This window comes from Paroedura picta, chromosome 9 (assembly GCF_049243985.1).
Source record: "Paroedura picta isolate Pp20150507F chromosome 9, Ppicta_v3.0, whole genome shotgun sequence".
Classification (NCBI taxonomy): Eukaryota; Metazoa; Chordata; class Lepidosauria; order Squamata; family Gekkonidae; genus Paroedura; species Paroedura picta.
Genome location: NC_135377.1, coordinates 12,642,504 through 12,659,028, shown reverse-complemented (window position 1 = coordinate 12,659,028; position 16,525 = coordinate 12,642,504). Strand labels below are relative to the sequence as shown.

At 47.1% G+C, this 16,525-nt stretch overlaps 1 protein-coding gene across 5 annotated transcripts in view; it reads right to left on the bottom strand.

The window, feature by feature from the left end:
- SAMD12 (sterile alpha motif domain containing 12) overlaps nt 1-16,525 on the bottom strand; it is a 219,336-nt gene that overhangs the window by 125,301 nt on the left and 77,510 nt on the right. For 4 of the 5 annotated variants that reach the window (XR_013233990.1, XR_013233991.1, XM_077351613.1 and 1 more), the window contains exon 4: nt 14,684-14,824. Coding sequence is in view for 3 of the 5 variants with exons in the window: in XM_077351613.1 (XP_077207728.1) it covers nt 14,684-14,824 (141 nt within the window). In the remaining 2 variants the exon portion in view is untranslated. Of the gene's footprint in view, nt 1-14,327; nt 14,825-16,525 lie in introns of those variants that run through there. The other variant, XM_077351614.1, reaches the window with a different exon arrangement.

Below are 16,525 nucleotides of genomic sequence, written 5' to 3'. Positions count from 1 at the left end.
TTCGCTATTCATATAAAAAGTGTGTTGCTAATGGCTTTTATGCTTCATCTGACAGCCCACCCTTCATTTGTTCGTCTATACCCCAGCAGTCAACAGTGTTATGAAATACATTTTACTGCTGAGAGGCGTGCAGATCTACAGCGTCTCGTACAAGGAAGAGATTTGTTGTGTGTTTTTCAGATCTGACAAGATCATAAAGCACAGGCTCCAGACAAGCCCCTTTTTACGACAGGTCCAGCAAGAATTCATAATTTCAACAGTATTGGTTCCTCCAGATCAATGGCAGGGAATTTTTCCCGTCACGGTTTGCATTGACTTAACTGAAATTGATTTACTATGAATAAATATATTGAAATGGTTTAACCATGACCTTCATGTGATAATGGAGGCTTTGATGTTAAAAACAGGCTTCATTTCTACAGGAAAGGAGCTTTTTTTCTCGAACAAGAAAAGATTCCCCACCTCCCTGAAGCCTCCTGTTTTAGCAAAACACATTAAATATTTGCACTAATAGAAAGGGACAAAAAAAAACAATAACGTTGGCATTTACTCTTAGGGTTAAAAAATCTAGTGAAAGAAATCTCATTATCGCAAAATCTTATTATAGACGTGCCCATGTACATTTATTACACCTGAAGAAACACACTGATTAATATTCTCATTAAAACAGCAAGTATTTAGGAATACACAGAGACTAGACTAAGCAAAATCAAGAAAGTCATCTCCCATTTATGGCATAGAAAACCCTTTTTGCCAAAAACTTGGCCAGACATCTTCAATTGGAACAGAATTCAGGGGTGGCCAAACTGTGGCTCTTCAGATGTCCATGGACTACAATTCCCACAAGCCCCTGAGGCACTGTAGTCCATGGACATCTGGAAAGCTACAGTTTGGCTACCCCTGGGTTAGATGATATGAGGCCAGAGGAACTGATGATGAGACTTGTGTTTAAGGCAGCTTCACCGCCAGGATCCATCTGCAGCTGCCTGTGCTCTGATTCCATCCAGACTAGACTACGTGGGTCTGGTCACTGAAAGTGTTTTCGAAATGCAACAGGCCAGCAGAAGACTCTAAGAACACATCTTGCCAGCAGTGCTGGCTGTTAGTTCCCTTGGAAGCACAATGAAAAATGCCGATTGCTACCTTTAAAGCCAAACAAGCGGATTTATGCGCAGGCACTTTCCCTGGGCCCTGACCTTTATAATCCAGGTTCGACCAAGCTAGCTTGTTCTCGTCAAAACTTGGAATTGATGCAGGGTTGGTCCTGGCTAGTAAATGGATGGGGGATCTCCAAGGAATACCAAGGTCACAACACAGAGGTAACGGCAATCTACCTCTGAATCTACCTTGTTCGTTGTTCTTCCCTCAGAGCTGGAAACCGCAGGTAGAGGGTGGGGAGGGCTCTCCCCAGCTGCCATTTTGACCCCGTCCATACGCTGCAGTACCATTGGAAGGGCATGGTTGGGAAACTCTGAAGTACTCTTCTGGCATCCTCAAAGGCCCCAATTTTTGTTACCACAAGGTTCAGTGCCAGTAGCACCTTACAGACTAACAATGTTCGGCAAACGAAGGGAGCTTGGACTTTTGGAGCTTACACCCAGGAAATCCGGTTGGTCCCTCAGGTGCAATGGGACTTAATTCTAGCTCTTGCATTTCAGAACAACATAGCTACCACTGATGTTCTTCACCCTTATTTTCAGCTAGGTTTGCAGCCAGCCCCCACAGCCCCGCTTATGCCTACATCAGCCTTCATGTGCCGCCGTATCGATTCCCCCATTCCATTTTAGGATGTTCAGGGGAGTCTGAAAATGATGTGCTAACTGCTCCACAGCCCTGGAGTAATTTGCAGAAAAACACCAGGGCACAAATGAGATCGTTCCAATCAGTACCATGTAGCAGGTCTTCCAGCTGTGTTCTGGGAAACCTCTGGGGTTTCTCAGATGCTTATCAGGGCTTCCCCCACGAGGCGATCAGTAATGGTGCTCCTGATTATGCTTTCCCACCCGCTTGGCCTGCACACTGCATCAAAAGAATTTTGCACCTTATAAAAGCAGGACTCAGGAATGCTGTGACCAATGCACAGGGGCTTCTTGGGAACAAATTCCATATGTAAACATTTCCTTTGAGATGGAAATCCTGAAAACCAATGATCTATTGCAGGGGTAGTCAACCTGTGGTCCTCCAGATGTTCATGGACTACAATTCCCATGAGCCCCTGCCAGCAGCTAGTTTGGTGTAGTGGTTAGGATTGCGGACTTCTAATCCGATGCTGCACTCCCCCACATGCAGCCAGCTGGGTGACTTTGGGCTCGCCACGGCACAGATAAAACTGTTCTGACCGAGCAGTGATATCAGGGCTCTCTCAGTCTCACCCACCCCACAGGGTGTCTGTTGTGGGGAGAGGAATGGGAAGGCGACTGTAAGCCGCTTTGAGCCTCCTTTGGGTAGGGAAAAGCGGCATATAAGAGCCAACTTTTCTTCTTCTCCTTCTTACCCCTGATCTATAGCATTTTATGTGACCGCACGTCATTATTTCAATCTTTTTTTTTTGTGCCGGTAACATTGCATATAATCATTCTTTCAACGCTGGAGCTACCTCTGCATTAGGGACTGGATAGAGACTTCTGAATAATTTCATGCAGCCCTAATGGCCACCAGATTACTCATTAGCGGCCGTCCATTCTCCATTACAGCGAAACTGAATTGTGCTTGAAGCAATTCTAATGCATTAGCTTTGACAAGGGGATACGCTGCTTTCCGCGAAGTCTTTTGCTATGACTGTTACAGGGAGACTGTCAAGTTACACTATACTGCCCTGGGCATTCCAGGGATGGTCGGAACAAGAGATATAGAACGCCGGCGACAGCTCATTTCTCTGGAAAGATGGGACATTGTTTTTCATTGATACCATGGCACAGTGGGAAAAGGAGCAACAGGTAGAAGAAGAATAAGAAGAGTTGGTTCTTACATGTCGCTTTTCTCTACCTGAAGGAGGCTCAAAGCGGCTTACAGTCGCCTTCCCTTTCCTCTCCCCAAAACAGACACCCTGTGAGGTGGGTGAGGCTGAGAGAGCCCTGATATCACTGCTTGGTCAGAACACGGCGAGCCCAAGGTCACCCAGCTGACTGCATTTTGGAGAGTACAGAATCAAACCCGGCTCACCAGATTAGAAGTCTGTTTTACTAGTAATTAAATATTTTACACGAGCACATGAAGCTACTGCCCTGTGGAGTTTCAGCGTCAGCATTGCCACTTCTGACTGGCAACTGGCTGAAGCTGAATCCTCCATCCAAGATGGAGGTCCTCCGGCTGGGACGACGAACTCCAGGGGAGTCAGTGCAACTCCTAGATCTTGGCAGACTACAATTAACAACTTCCACCACCACCAGGATTCTGGGCGTGACTTTGAAGCCCAGCAGCTCCTTACAGACCAACACAATTTGGGGGGATAAAAAGCTTTCAAAACTCAAAGCTCCGTTCATCAGTTGCAAGTCAGCAAAGATCATATCCCACCGAATCTTCTTCATCTCTTTGATGTTACTGGACTCTAGTCTATTTATTGTACTTCAGGCCAACACGGCTATACCCTGACAACTCTTCTAATGGACAACAGCTCTCAAAGGATCAGAGGCCCTCTGTGTCACCTGCTACCAAATCCTTTTATATGACTGAAGATACCTTTAAGGTTGCCAGTAGAGTTTCTAGGCTACAGTCAGCGAAAGCCAAGAGAACTTGGGAGGTGGGCCTAGCATGCCGGTATACTGATGTCACTTCCAGGAAAAATGAGACGAGGTGCCATTAGATGCTCTAGAACAGGGGTAGTCAACCTGTGGTCCTCCAGATGTCCATGGACTACAATTCCCATGAGCCCCTGCCAGCAAAAACTCATGGGAATTTTAGTCCATGGACATCTGGAGGACCACAGGTTGACTACCCTTGCTCTAGAATCTACAAAAACTCTATGGTTTTAGCTTTGGATCTTATGACACCCAATGGCCATTCAATGAATTAGTCCGTTTATTCCAGATGCTTTCCCAGTTGACATTGTGAGGTTTTCAAGGCCCACTTCTCTCTTTCAAAAAAAACCTGGACTGAGCATATGAATAGATGTCCGATGAATATGAATAAATTGGGCATTAATACGTCTGATATAGTGCGTGTGTGGTGCATGATCCGGTCGTAATGGTGCCGTTTCATGCCTCATCAACTTCAATGGGAGAATTAAGGATGTCCTTAGATCACTCCCGCTAAAAACCAATGGGATTTAAAATGGCATGACTTTTCCCAGGCTGCCCCCATTGCATTGGCACTGCATCACTGGATGATTGCCTCTCTCTTTTTTTTAAATTTAATTTTCGCAATTGCACCGTCCTGAAGAACCTGCACCACAGTCGCCGACCAAAGCTGCTTTACGTAGCTCAACAGAATGCACGGATTCGAAAACAGAAACAAACCCACAGCAAGAAAAAGGCACAAATAACATGAGACCAAATGCGCTCCAGCCGCGAGCAGCAGCGTCCGATCCCCAGCAAAGAGTGTTTTCTTTCAACAAAGCACCCCAGCCCACACATGAAGCTGCAGCGGCTCGGAGAAGGGACACGCCGGCCGTGTGATTTAGCCCAGAGCTCAGCTAGCAATGAAAATCCAAAAATAGCTTCATGCCACTTGTCGCAGATGACGTGCGAGACAGGTTGCTGCTTCCTATGAATTGGGATTAGAGAAGCAATGAAGGATGGGATGCCCGCCCCCCCCCCCCCGCTCTCTCGAGAGCCCCACCGGCCGATATGTTTTGTCAGCTAAGTTCAGTGACCTCAGTAGATGTCTTGCCTTCAATGGCGCAGAGGTGAAGAGGGCAGGCCTCTGCCCTTAAACCTTGATGCGAGAGAAAAGTGTGTGGGTGTCTGCAGCTTTGTAAGTGGGTGTTTGTGTATATGTGTGCGTGCATGTGTGTGCGTTACTCAGGGGAATTTTCCCACAGGCAACTGGCTTGATCTCAGGGTCCCTGTTTATAGGAATCTATAGATGTATTTCCCAAGCGTGATAGCTAAACCCGCAGATTGGGGCCATGCTTACCCCGAACAGAGTTTTCCGCAAGTTTATAGAAAAAGTTAGTTAACCAAAAAGTTTTTTTTAAAAACCCAAAACCATTGGTCTTAAATACCCATTAATTAAATTGGTAAAGGTAAAGGTATCCCCTGTGCAAGCACCGGGTCATGTCTGACCCTTGGGGTGACGCCCTCCAGCATTTTCATGGCAGACTCAATACAGGGTGGTTTGCCAGTGCCTTCCCCAGTCATTACCGTTTACCCCCCCAGCAAGCTGGGGACTCATTTTACCAACCTCGGAAGGATGGAAGGCTGAGTCAACCTTGAGCTGGTTGCTGGGATTGAACTCCCAGCCTCACAGGCAGAGCTTCAGACTGCATGTCTGCTGCCTTACCACTCTGCGCCACAAGAGGCTCTGTTAATTAAATTAAGTGTTCTTAATTTAAACTTACTAATGAGCAACAAACTTAACATTGAGCAATTGGAGAAGGGCCTGGAGCTCGCTGCTGTAGCAGTGGTACCTATGAAAGCAACAGCTTGGAAGCCACCAATGAGTCCAGACATGGTGGCAGAGTATGGGAGCTGCTGGCAGGCCTGACCATAGCTGTGGTGGAGCCCAGGAGCTGCTCTGAGCCCAGCTACAATGGCAGAGTCTGCGGCCACTCGGTGCTTGGCTAATGAGATGGTGGAATTTGAGAGCTGCTGATAGGCCTGGCCATGACCACTGTGGAATCCGGGGGCAGAGTCTGGCAACCTCTCCAGGCTTGGAGTGGCTCCCAGAGACCCCTGTTGCCAGATTGGTGTAGTGGTTAGGAATGCGGACTTCAAATCTGACAAGCTGGGTTTCATTCTGCGCTCCCCCACATGCAACCTGCTGGGTGACCTTGGGCTTGCCAAAGTACTGATAAAGCTATTCTGACCGAGCAGTAATATCAGGGCTCTCTCAGCCTCACCTCCCTCACAGGGTGTCTGTTGTGGGGAGAGGAAAGGGAAGGTGAATGTAAGCCGCTTTGAGACTCCTTCAGGTAGAGAAAAGCAGCATGTAAGAACCAACCCTTCTTCTTCAGTAATATCAGGGCTATCTCAGCCTCATCCACCTCACAGGGTGACTGTTAAAATCATAGAATCATAGAGTTGGAAGGGGCCATACAGGCCATCTAGTCCAACCCCCTGCTCAATGCAGGATTAGCCCTAAGCATCCTAAAGCAACTCCCCAACTGTTGTGGGGAGACGAAGGGGAAGGTGAATGTAAGCCGCTTTGAGACTCCTTCGGGTAGAGAAAAGCAGCATATAAGAACCAACTCTTCTTTTTCTTGCTGTTGCTGGGCTCCAAATGAGCCATGCCAGATGGCAATGGGGGAATGGGATCCACCCCCCCCCATGGGTTTCATGTACCCCCCCCCCCCAGCTTGTAATCCAAGTAAAATGAAGAGAGAGAAACCTTGGCATGCCTCAGTGTTTGTCTGTCTTACAGAAGAAATGAAAAAGAAAAAGTACAAAATGAAGTGTTCAAAGAAAGGGGGAACTAGACATGGTGCCAGGAACGGATTAAGACATGCTGAGGCCTTAAGCAGTTTTATAGTATTACCAAAACAAAACAAACAAAAGACAATAATTTAGTCATCCTTTTGTATACAGATGCCCAGGACTATAGTTTACTTAGCTTGTGGATAAACCCAGCTCTGTGTGGTGCTAAACTATAGGGTGACCTTCAAAAACAGCAGCCACAAGAGTCCCTGATTCACTCCACCAAAACTTGAAGCCACTGAAGCAGCTGACATCATCACAAAGCATCTCTACTATCTGTGATAAGGTATCCAGCTCCAGGTTGGGAAATACTTGGAGATCTAGGGCTGGAATTTGGGAAGGGTGGGATCTGGAAGGAGAGGTACCTCAGTGGTTTACAGTTCCATGGGGTCTACTCACCTAAGCAGCCATTTTTTCCCCCAGCAGGACAGTAGTCAGGAAAGCATACCTGCAGGCTGGCAGCCCTAACCTGTGACAAAGACAGGGGGAATTCTCCATGCTTCCACATTCCCAGGGTGACTCACTCAGCCTTCCTCCCTAGTGACTTGTCTGCTTCAGGTGCCTGCCCATGTGCAGAGACAGGAGAGAAGGCTCTACTATGCTGGCAAGTTCTTCTTAATTGCAATTAATAGCCCACGTTTCTTCTTTCATGGAACTCAAGGTGGCCTGCAGAGGATTCCCAAGGATTTCTCTCATCCAGCCATTCATCAGACTCACATCAGTTTAGGGCTGAGAACAGCAAGGTTCCACATTCCTCCAGATAGCACCTCATCTCCAGACTATACGGATCAGTTCCTCTGGAGAACATGGAAGCTTTGGAGGGTGGACTGTATGGCATTGTAGCTCACTGAGGTCCCGGTTGTCCACAGATCTCCAAGAGTTTCCCCAATCTGGATATGGAAACCCTACCTCCCCATGATCCACCAGTGGCCACATGACCCACCAGTGGCCACAGGGAGCCTGCGGAACATACATGTGATCTTCCACCATACCCAGAGATCCAATTTTGTCAAGCTATCAGAATGAGTGGGGATGGAAGATGACAGGAAGTTTATAGGGCGCTACACACTCAAACTTAGCCAACAGGCCAAGAAGCCCTTTTCATGCATTTCTATTATTATGGTTATACTATTTTGCCTACAAGTCTATGTGATATGTTGACCTCGTGGAATAAATGGAATGTAGGCACTCTGTAGAGGGGACGGCAGAAGATACTCGGAAGCAGGTCCGAACAGAAAAAGAGAGGCAAGAAATGTGAAGGAGGAAGGGAGTCAAGGAAGCAAGTGATGGGAACCAAGCAGTTAACATCACCTTTCGGATGTGGATTTCCAGAATTAACAGAGCCAAAACTGGTAAGTGCCAATCACATCCGCACCGGAGGGGTAATCAGCAAGCAACAAACTTATTCATCACATCTCCTCGGTTGTCGGGGAGGAAGGTGGGCTTATAAATATTTGAAATAAACAAATCACAGCTTCCTCTGTCTGCTCCTGCATTCATCAGAGCATTTATTTTTTTCTTAAGAGACTATTCCCAGCCTCTGATCTGAGATAGCTCGGAGAAGGAAACGGCTGCAGATGTGTCAGTCAGCGATACACTGTGATAACCAAGGCTGTGAAAAACTGGCCATAGCTGAGCTTGTTGAAAATGCAGAGGCGGGGATGGACGGCCAAAGAAAAAGTATGTTCTCGGTAGGGATATTTGGCTTGGATCTTTCCTGAAATTACAACTGAACTTCAGAGGACATTGATCAGCTCCCCTGGAGAAAATGGCAGCTTGGGAGGGTGGACTATGGGGACTCTTATTTGCAACCCCAGCATCTCGATTAAGACAATACACACTCCAGGACTGGAGGTAGAGTCAGCCACTTACAGCTTTGGCCTGATGTTGACAGAACTGAAAAGTTGCCCTCTTCAATTTATCATTCAAACTTCCTGAAGGAGAGCCAAATTTTCCTTCCCTTTGGCTAGCTTTGTTTACCACAAAGCAAAGCTATAATATCCACAAGCAGGGAACAGGACAAAGTAACCATATTCCAGAGTGTCTGATGGCACTCCTTGCTGCCTCCTACCACATGGGGGGGGGGGGAGGGGAGGAGCTGGTGTCATATGCACCATGACATCACATCTGGGGAAAACCTGGAAGTGACATAAGGCAGCTCTAGGAATCACCGGGAAAACGAGTTTTACCATAGATTTCCAAAGAAGAAGAGATGGTTCTTATATATGTGAGGAAGGTGAGGCTGAGAGAGCCCTGATTTCACTGCCCGGTCAGAACAGCTTTCTCAGTGCTGTGGTGAGCCCAAGGTCACCCAGCTGGTTGCATGTGGGGGAGCGCAGAATCAAACTCGGCTCACCAGATTAAAGGTCTGCATTCCTAACCACTACACCAAGCTGTTTCCAAGCATTGCACCATGTCACTTCCAGGCTATTCCAGAAGTGACATCACGCTGTAAACAACATCATATGATTTTTGGCTAAACATCCGGAAGAAGTTCCTGACAGAGCGGTTCCTCAGTGGAACAAGCTTCCTCGGGAGGTGGTGAGTTCACCTTCTTTGGAAGTTCTTAAGCAGAGGCTAGATAGTCATCTCAGTGAAAAGGTGGTTTTATGAACTTAGACAGATGGTGAGTGGGTGGGCAGGAAGGGATATGCCAGTGTTTGTCTCTTGTGGACCTCCCTTGCAAACCCAGGGAATTGCTAATTGCTACTGTGGGATGGTAGGTGAATTTCCTCCAGGCCTGGCTGGATTCTGGAGATTTTTGGTGTGTGTGGGGGGGGGGATCACTTGGGCATGAAATTGGGGTCACTGTGGGCGTGCAGGTAGTTGTGAGTTCCTGCATTGTGCAGGGAGTTGGACTAGAAGACCCTGGCGGTCCCCTCCAACTCTATGATTCTATGATTGATTCTATGATATGCCCCTATGTCCTCACCCCTCAAGCTTCTGTTGACATGGCATGACATGGCAACCTGAGGGAAAGGCCCACAGATATCCAAAGGACCACCTCTTCCCACAGGAACCTGTATGCTAACTTCCCAGGGCCCAGCAATTCCCCCTAGTAGTACCTTCATGAAGGATTAGTGCCTGCTTTAGAGCATTTCCCATTGTCCTGTCCACCTTCTGGAACAAGCCTCTCAAACTGATCCAAACAGGCCCATTCCCTCCCAGTCTTTTGGAAGGCCTTCAGGCACTACAGGAGTATTTAGTTTAAGCATTTACATCCTGCCTTGTCTACATGGCCTAAAGCAGGTTGCAAATGCGATGACGGGAGCATCCCCCAGTGAAAACCGTACAAAGCGGAGACTTCGGTTTGGAAAGTCCAACGACACTTCCAAAGAGAGCAACATTAGATGGATGGCCTGCCAGGAAGAACGAATTCTCTTCGAGTTCAGCTGAAAATTACCTCTCAAGAGATAACCTGCTGAGAAAGAATGGTCTTAGGGAAAGGCCATCGAAGTTGACACCTTCGGAAGGTCCGCTGGTTATCTGTTTCATAATACAAGGGCAGCAATTTGAAGGGGGGGGGGGTGAGAGAGCTCAAGAAGAAAGATAGAACATGCTGCACAAGGAGTAGGGAGACTGGGGCAAAATTGCCAAGAAGAGGTCAGGTGCTACACAGACAAGATTCAGAGGAGTTGGGCTTTTGGAGATGTAGAGCACAGATCACAAAAGGCTCTAAAGGTAAACAGGAAGCTGGAGCAACGGGGTCAAGATTGGTGGGATCTGGGCATTGTGGCTACACCCCACAAGAAAGCATGGCTGCAGTAAATGCGGCCAGAGATCACCCAGCCTGCAGATTGAGGCTGCCTGGGGACGCTTGCTGCGGCTGCTTTAAGCTTTATGTTTTGGCTGTTTTAAGCTTTGTGGAAATGACCCGTACAAACTCGACTTCTGTGTTTGTTTACAGTAAACCGCCCCGAGCTTCATGGAAGGACGGGCGACATGTCTTTCCATTTCAAAAAAGACATAGCAGTGCTTCTGTAACATTTAAGCAGCATTCCACTATTTCGGATTCCAGCCATTTTTTGCCCAAGGCTTCCTGTGCATCATCAACCGGCTGGAACGTAAGCTGGAATGCTGAAGAGTGACACATCAAATCCCTTGGAAACAAAGTGCGGGTGTCCTTCAGCATTGACTTCAGATGAGTGACACCACAAATTAAATCGGCCGAGACAGGGAAGAGTAGGACCATCGGAGAGACCTCCTTGACAAGTCTACAATATCTCTTAGTCAAGCGATTCCCCACGGACTACCCTGGGGGTTATAACGAGAACTATCAAGCAGGACTACGGTGAACTACTGACCCCAATCTCAGTCTTATGGGCAATTTGTGACCTTGACTGGCACGGCATTAACTTCACTAAGCGAGCTAACATTAAGAATTGGATCCCTGAAGGCTGCCTACCTGAAAGGGAATCTCATAATTTGTCACAGCGAGTTTCCATCAAAGCAGGAAAAGAAAAAAAAAACCCAACCATTTATGGTTCAGTTTTCTTCTAGTCTGCACCGCTTCCCTCCCCGCTCCCCCTGAGGTTGTTGACATGAGAATGAAGACTCTGCTACTAGACAAACTGCATTTCTTCTTTAGGATACGGTCCTGCACATAATTAATAAAAACTGATTACAAAGTTTCCTCGTTCATTCGCCTCCTCGTATACTGCATTACTAGGAAGTGTGAACCACAGGACTGGCAAGCTCCAGATTAAATACCCGGATGTACCGCTAGTGATGGACAGCTTGCCAAGTTCAGCAATCAAAACACCTATGAGGAGGGATAGTTCTGAAAGGGGAAGACCAAATTACAGCATGCATCTGAGCTGAGTGATGTCTGATACGGGTGCCGAATATACTTCTGGCAATCGCTCAAGCTCATAAATGGCCTCGTCCCCAAGGTGATAAAAAATCACTTCTGGGTGACCAGATGTGATCATAGATGTGATCATAGAATCATAAAATCATGGGAAGGGGCCATACAGGCCATCTAGTCCGGCTCCCTCCTCAATGCAGGATCAGCCTCAAGCAGGCTTTCTCAAAATGGGATTCATGGAACCCTGGGGTTTCCTGATGGCCGCAGAAGTGTTTCATCAACTGGATGGGAATTAATTAATTTTTAATATAAAAAAAAAACAAATTAAAAATGATCAGGTGATATAGCCATATATGGTTATCTCGATCCCACAATGATCAATTATGGGCCTGGAGCAGTGAAACTGGGAGGGGTGCAGTAATACAAATCCTTGCTGGCCAGGGCTCATTGCACATGGCAGCAAGTGGAGTCCAGAGAGGTAAGTTCTTTCATTTTAGCTTCTCTGTGTTTGGACACCTGCCCGAGCCCTGATCCCAGCCTAGCAAAGTAGACCACTGAGCCATTTCTGGCACTGAAGGTGATGGAGTGTGATGTCACATCCAGCAAGAGTGATGTCACTTCTGGTGACAGGCGATGTCCGGGGATATGACTGGGAGGTGTGGCCTGCTGACACTTCTGGGGTTGCTTGAAGCCTGAAGAATATTTCAGGGGGTTCTCAGCGGTAAAAAAGATGAAAAAGGCTGACCTAAATCATCCATTTAAGCAGTCCAGCCACTGCTTAATGACCACCAGTAAGGGGGAACTCACTATCTCCTTAGACAGCCTATTCCACTGCTGAACTAATCGGAATGTGATTTTTTTCCCCTGATATCTGGCCAGTACCATTCTACAGGTCATTTAAACCCATTACTGTGGGCCCTATCCCCTGCTGCCAACAGGAACCACTCCCTGCCCTCTTCCAAGGAACAAACTTTTGAATAATTGAGGAGAGCATTCATAACCTGTAGGATCAGGCTGCCAGTGTACTGCAAATGAGGAAGAGGAAAACATGGCAGACACTGGAATTTTAGTTTCTTCCTCCTCCCCCACCCACCGCCAAGATATACGAAAGCCCTGGACAAAACAAACAACAATAGAGGGGAAACAAACTCAACATGAAACCTTCCAATTTGTGTCAAAAAGGTCAGCTACAACAAACAAACAAACAAAAATAAAATAAAATATTGCTTATATTACTCACATATATTTATTGCCAAGTTTCCTTGCTTATATAAAATTAAAAACATTAGAGGTCTAAATGTCGGGCTGTACAGTTTATGAATGAATGAATGAATGAATGAATGAATGAATGAATGAATGAATGAATGAATGAATGAATGAATGAATGAATGAATGAATGAATGAATGTCGGGCTGTACAGTTTACAAACTTGGTTTGAATACGTCTACAGGATTCCACCAGGAATGTTTGTAAGTCACAAAGCCTTCCATTCAGACCCCATTCAGAACTCTGAACAAAGCCCAAGAATTCCTGAGGCCCTGAAAATTCCAGATGGATCACCTGGCAACGTGGCCTGGGAGAACACTCCCCACGGACCAACAGGCAGAATCAGCATTCAACATGCTACAGAGAAGACAAAGCCATTACATTCCAGGAGGTGGAGAGGAAGCCTGGTGACCCTCAGCCTAAACAGGTGGGAAAATCACACATCAAGATCTGAGGGATGGTATAGCCTATGCCTTCCAAGGCAGCTGGTTGTTATCACCCCCATTTTGTGAACTATTAGTTTCAATCAAAGGATCCTGCAGATGATCTGTGCTCCAGGGAGGAACATCCGAGACTACTAGCTGATAATGATAGATAACAGCCATGCAAATGCAACAGGATTTGATTTCACCACCTGGCCTTGAAGCAAACTGTGTGAAGCAGATGGATCAATGAGGTTGCTTAATATCAGGCCTGCCCTGCTTGGGACTAACCAAGCCGAACACAGTTTGCCAACCCTGGGTGCTTGATTTCCCCCTACTTCCTCCCTTCCCGGTTTCTGTATTCCTAACGAAACCACCAGAACGGATGAGCCAAATCCCTTGGAAAGGTCTCCATAGGCAGGTGATAACCTTCATCCAATTTGGGCCATCACAAGTTGTCAGCTCCTAGCAAGGACGGCTCAGACAGCAGGTGCCAAGTCAGTGGCAGAACTGTCACGGATCAATATGTTTACAAATGCAACAACAGACGATGGAAGACTTCAAATTCGGTCACCCAAAAGGAGAATTTATAATGCAATTGGACAGGTTAAGAGCAATGGCTGCTGAAATGTAGGAGAACCCTGAAACACAAGACTTTGTTCTGACAGACCCAGAGGGCAGCCATGTTGGTCTACAGTAAAACAACTGGATGGGAGTCCAGGGGCATCTTAGTGATGCAGGAGCCTTTGACTCTTGAAAGCTCATACTTTGAAAACGTTGCTGGCCTCTAAAGTGCTAATGGAGTTGAAACAAGTAGTTCTGAAGGAGAACAATTAAGTATTTGCACTGGACACTCTCTACACCAGCCTTTATCAACTTTTTTAGCATTGAGAAACCCCTGAAACAATCTTCAGCAGCCTGGTGTTGAGGTCTTTGTCTACAGCAGGGGTGGCCAAACTGTGGTTCTCCAGATGTCCATGGAGACATCTCCATGCATGCATACTGGCAGGGGCTCATGAGAATTGTACTCCATGGACATCTAGAGAGCCACAGTTGGTTCACCCCTGGCCTATAGCATTTCGGCACACCATGTTACGACTTTGTGATTTCCCAGCTCGCACCAGCAGCGCTCAAGGACACACAGCCAGGACCAAGCAATGAATCAACATGATGATGCAACAACTTGGGTAGTAGTGCCTTTTAACCTTATGCAGAAGGAGAGCAATTGGACCCTGGGCAGTGGAGGCCAGGTATGACGCTAAGCATGTAGTCATCAATGTATGTAAGTTAAAAACCATTAACAATATCTGAGATCCATAAAGGCAGAACAGATTTCTGCTGTTTTGTCTTAACAAGGAAGGAGGCATTTTTATTATTAGGAGTCAGCAGACGAACAATAATTGCTGCCACCGTAAGAGACAGGCAGCCCCTAATTCACCTATTGATCGTTTTCTTGCTGTTTGCCGTTTGTTCTTCCCTGGGAAGGTGGGGAGACCCCACGAGGCCCCTCCGCTCCACGGTTCAGGCTGCAGAACATCAAAGTCATTTTTGCCTGACTTGGCGCAATCTTCCCCTCTCCCCTCCGGCGGGTCCTCTTCATGGGAACTTTCCCTTACCTTGGGTCAGCAGCTGAAGGTTTCGGACTTCCTCCCGCACTTTCAGCTGGAGAACCTGCTGCAGGATGTGCTGCCGTAAGCTTTCCTGAGCAATCCCCATCCGCTCGAGCTTTTTGTCTGTAAGCCTCAGCAACGCACGGCCTGGATCCAAAAGAGAGAGAGAGAGAGAGAGAGAGAGAGAGAGAGAAAGAAAGAGAAATTACCCAAGGATTTACATTTAATGAATATAAATTCTTCATGCTGTAAACGTCCTTATTCTAGCAGATAAAACCTGCCAGCTTCACTAATATCATCCCCTGTGAAACAATATGATTCACAATGGTGCAGGATGTCCCCCCCGCCCATCAATTGTTTGCTCAGAGAGTTAATTAGCTTCTGCTCTGGAGATTCAGGTTTAGAAGCCTGCTACCAGGAGAGGGAGGGAGGGAGGGAGGGAGGGGGAAGAAGTGGTTTTGTTGGCATCGGTCCACATACCTCTACTACATAATGGACATGTGCTGGGATGTATGGAGAAAGAGAAGGTATGAGGAACAGGGGAAGACCCCTCTAGCAGATGATCTCAGAGGAAGGGGCATGAGGTGTCCTGCTGGTTGGAACTGTATGCTTTTGGGACCCCAAGAATGAGCCCATACTGCAAGCTTGCAGAGAATCTGCCCGAGGAAGCTTAATAAAACTAAAAATACAAAACTCTATAAAAGCTGCTAATTAGACTACCCAGTCAAGCCTTTCTCGCCTTTTCTACCATTGAGAAAGCCATGAAACATTCTTCAGGCTTCAAGAAAAACGAGGCATGGCGTGATCATGTGGAATATGGTTGGGAAGCATGGCTATGTAAATGCTGAGGGCCACCTCCCCTTTTCACCCCCTTCCAGGCCCATCATTGGCCATTTGGAGGGGGCAGGTTGACATGAAACCCTGGTTGAGAATGTCTGACCCAGCCAGATCATGTAGCAAGTTATAGATTTAGCTCTTGGGATCATCAGTTAAAAGGAACAGATGACGTGCAAGATTTCCACCTAAGACCATGGAAAGCCAATGGACCATCTGAGTAGACAGTGCTAACCTTGATAGACCAAAGGTCTGCTTCAGTATAAGGCTATGTTCTTGGTGGTAAGGGAATTCAAGACTAGATCTCTCAGATCCTAGTCTGACATACTATCAATTGCATACTATCAATCTCTCCCTCTCTTCCATCTTTTGGGTGGACATTTTTTGAGGGAATGGTCTTGTTTCGAGATAATCTGTCTCCTATCAAGGAGCAAGAGCACAGGACACCATAAATCAAGCCACAGGGACAAAGCCATCCGAAGATGCAAAGCCATGCAAATCCTGTGTGTATTGAGTCTAGGAGGAAGAAGAAGAAGAGTTCTTATATGCCACTTTTCTCTTACAGCTTACAGTCACCTTCCCATTCCTCTCCCCACAACAGACACCCTGTGAGGGAGGCTGAGGGAGCCCTGATATCATTGCTCGGTCAGAACCGCACTATCAGGACTGTGACGAGCCCAAGGTCATCCAGCTGGCTGCATGTGGGGGAGCGGGGAATCAAGCCCACCTCGCCCGGTCAGAAGCCACTGCTCTCAACCAGTACACCAAGCTGATTTCTTCTGCATACGCGTCTCCACCTTCCTTGGTGGTCTCCCATCCTGACAGTTTCCAAGCTCTGACGAGATCCAACTAGTCTGGGCTATCTGGGGCAGAGTAATGTGTTGGTAGGATCTCTGAGACCTGCTCTCACACCTGCTCCCAGTCTGGCCCCATGCTGGGTAACTGTATATTCGGCTAATTGTATCAGGGCAAGGCTCCCAGTTGGACCGGAGAATCCATTTTATTGAACGATTA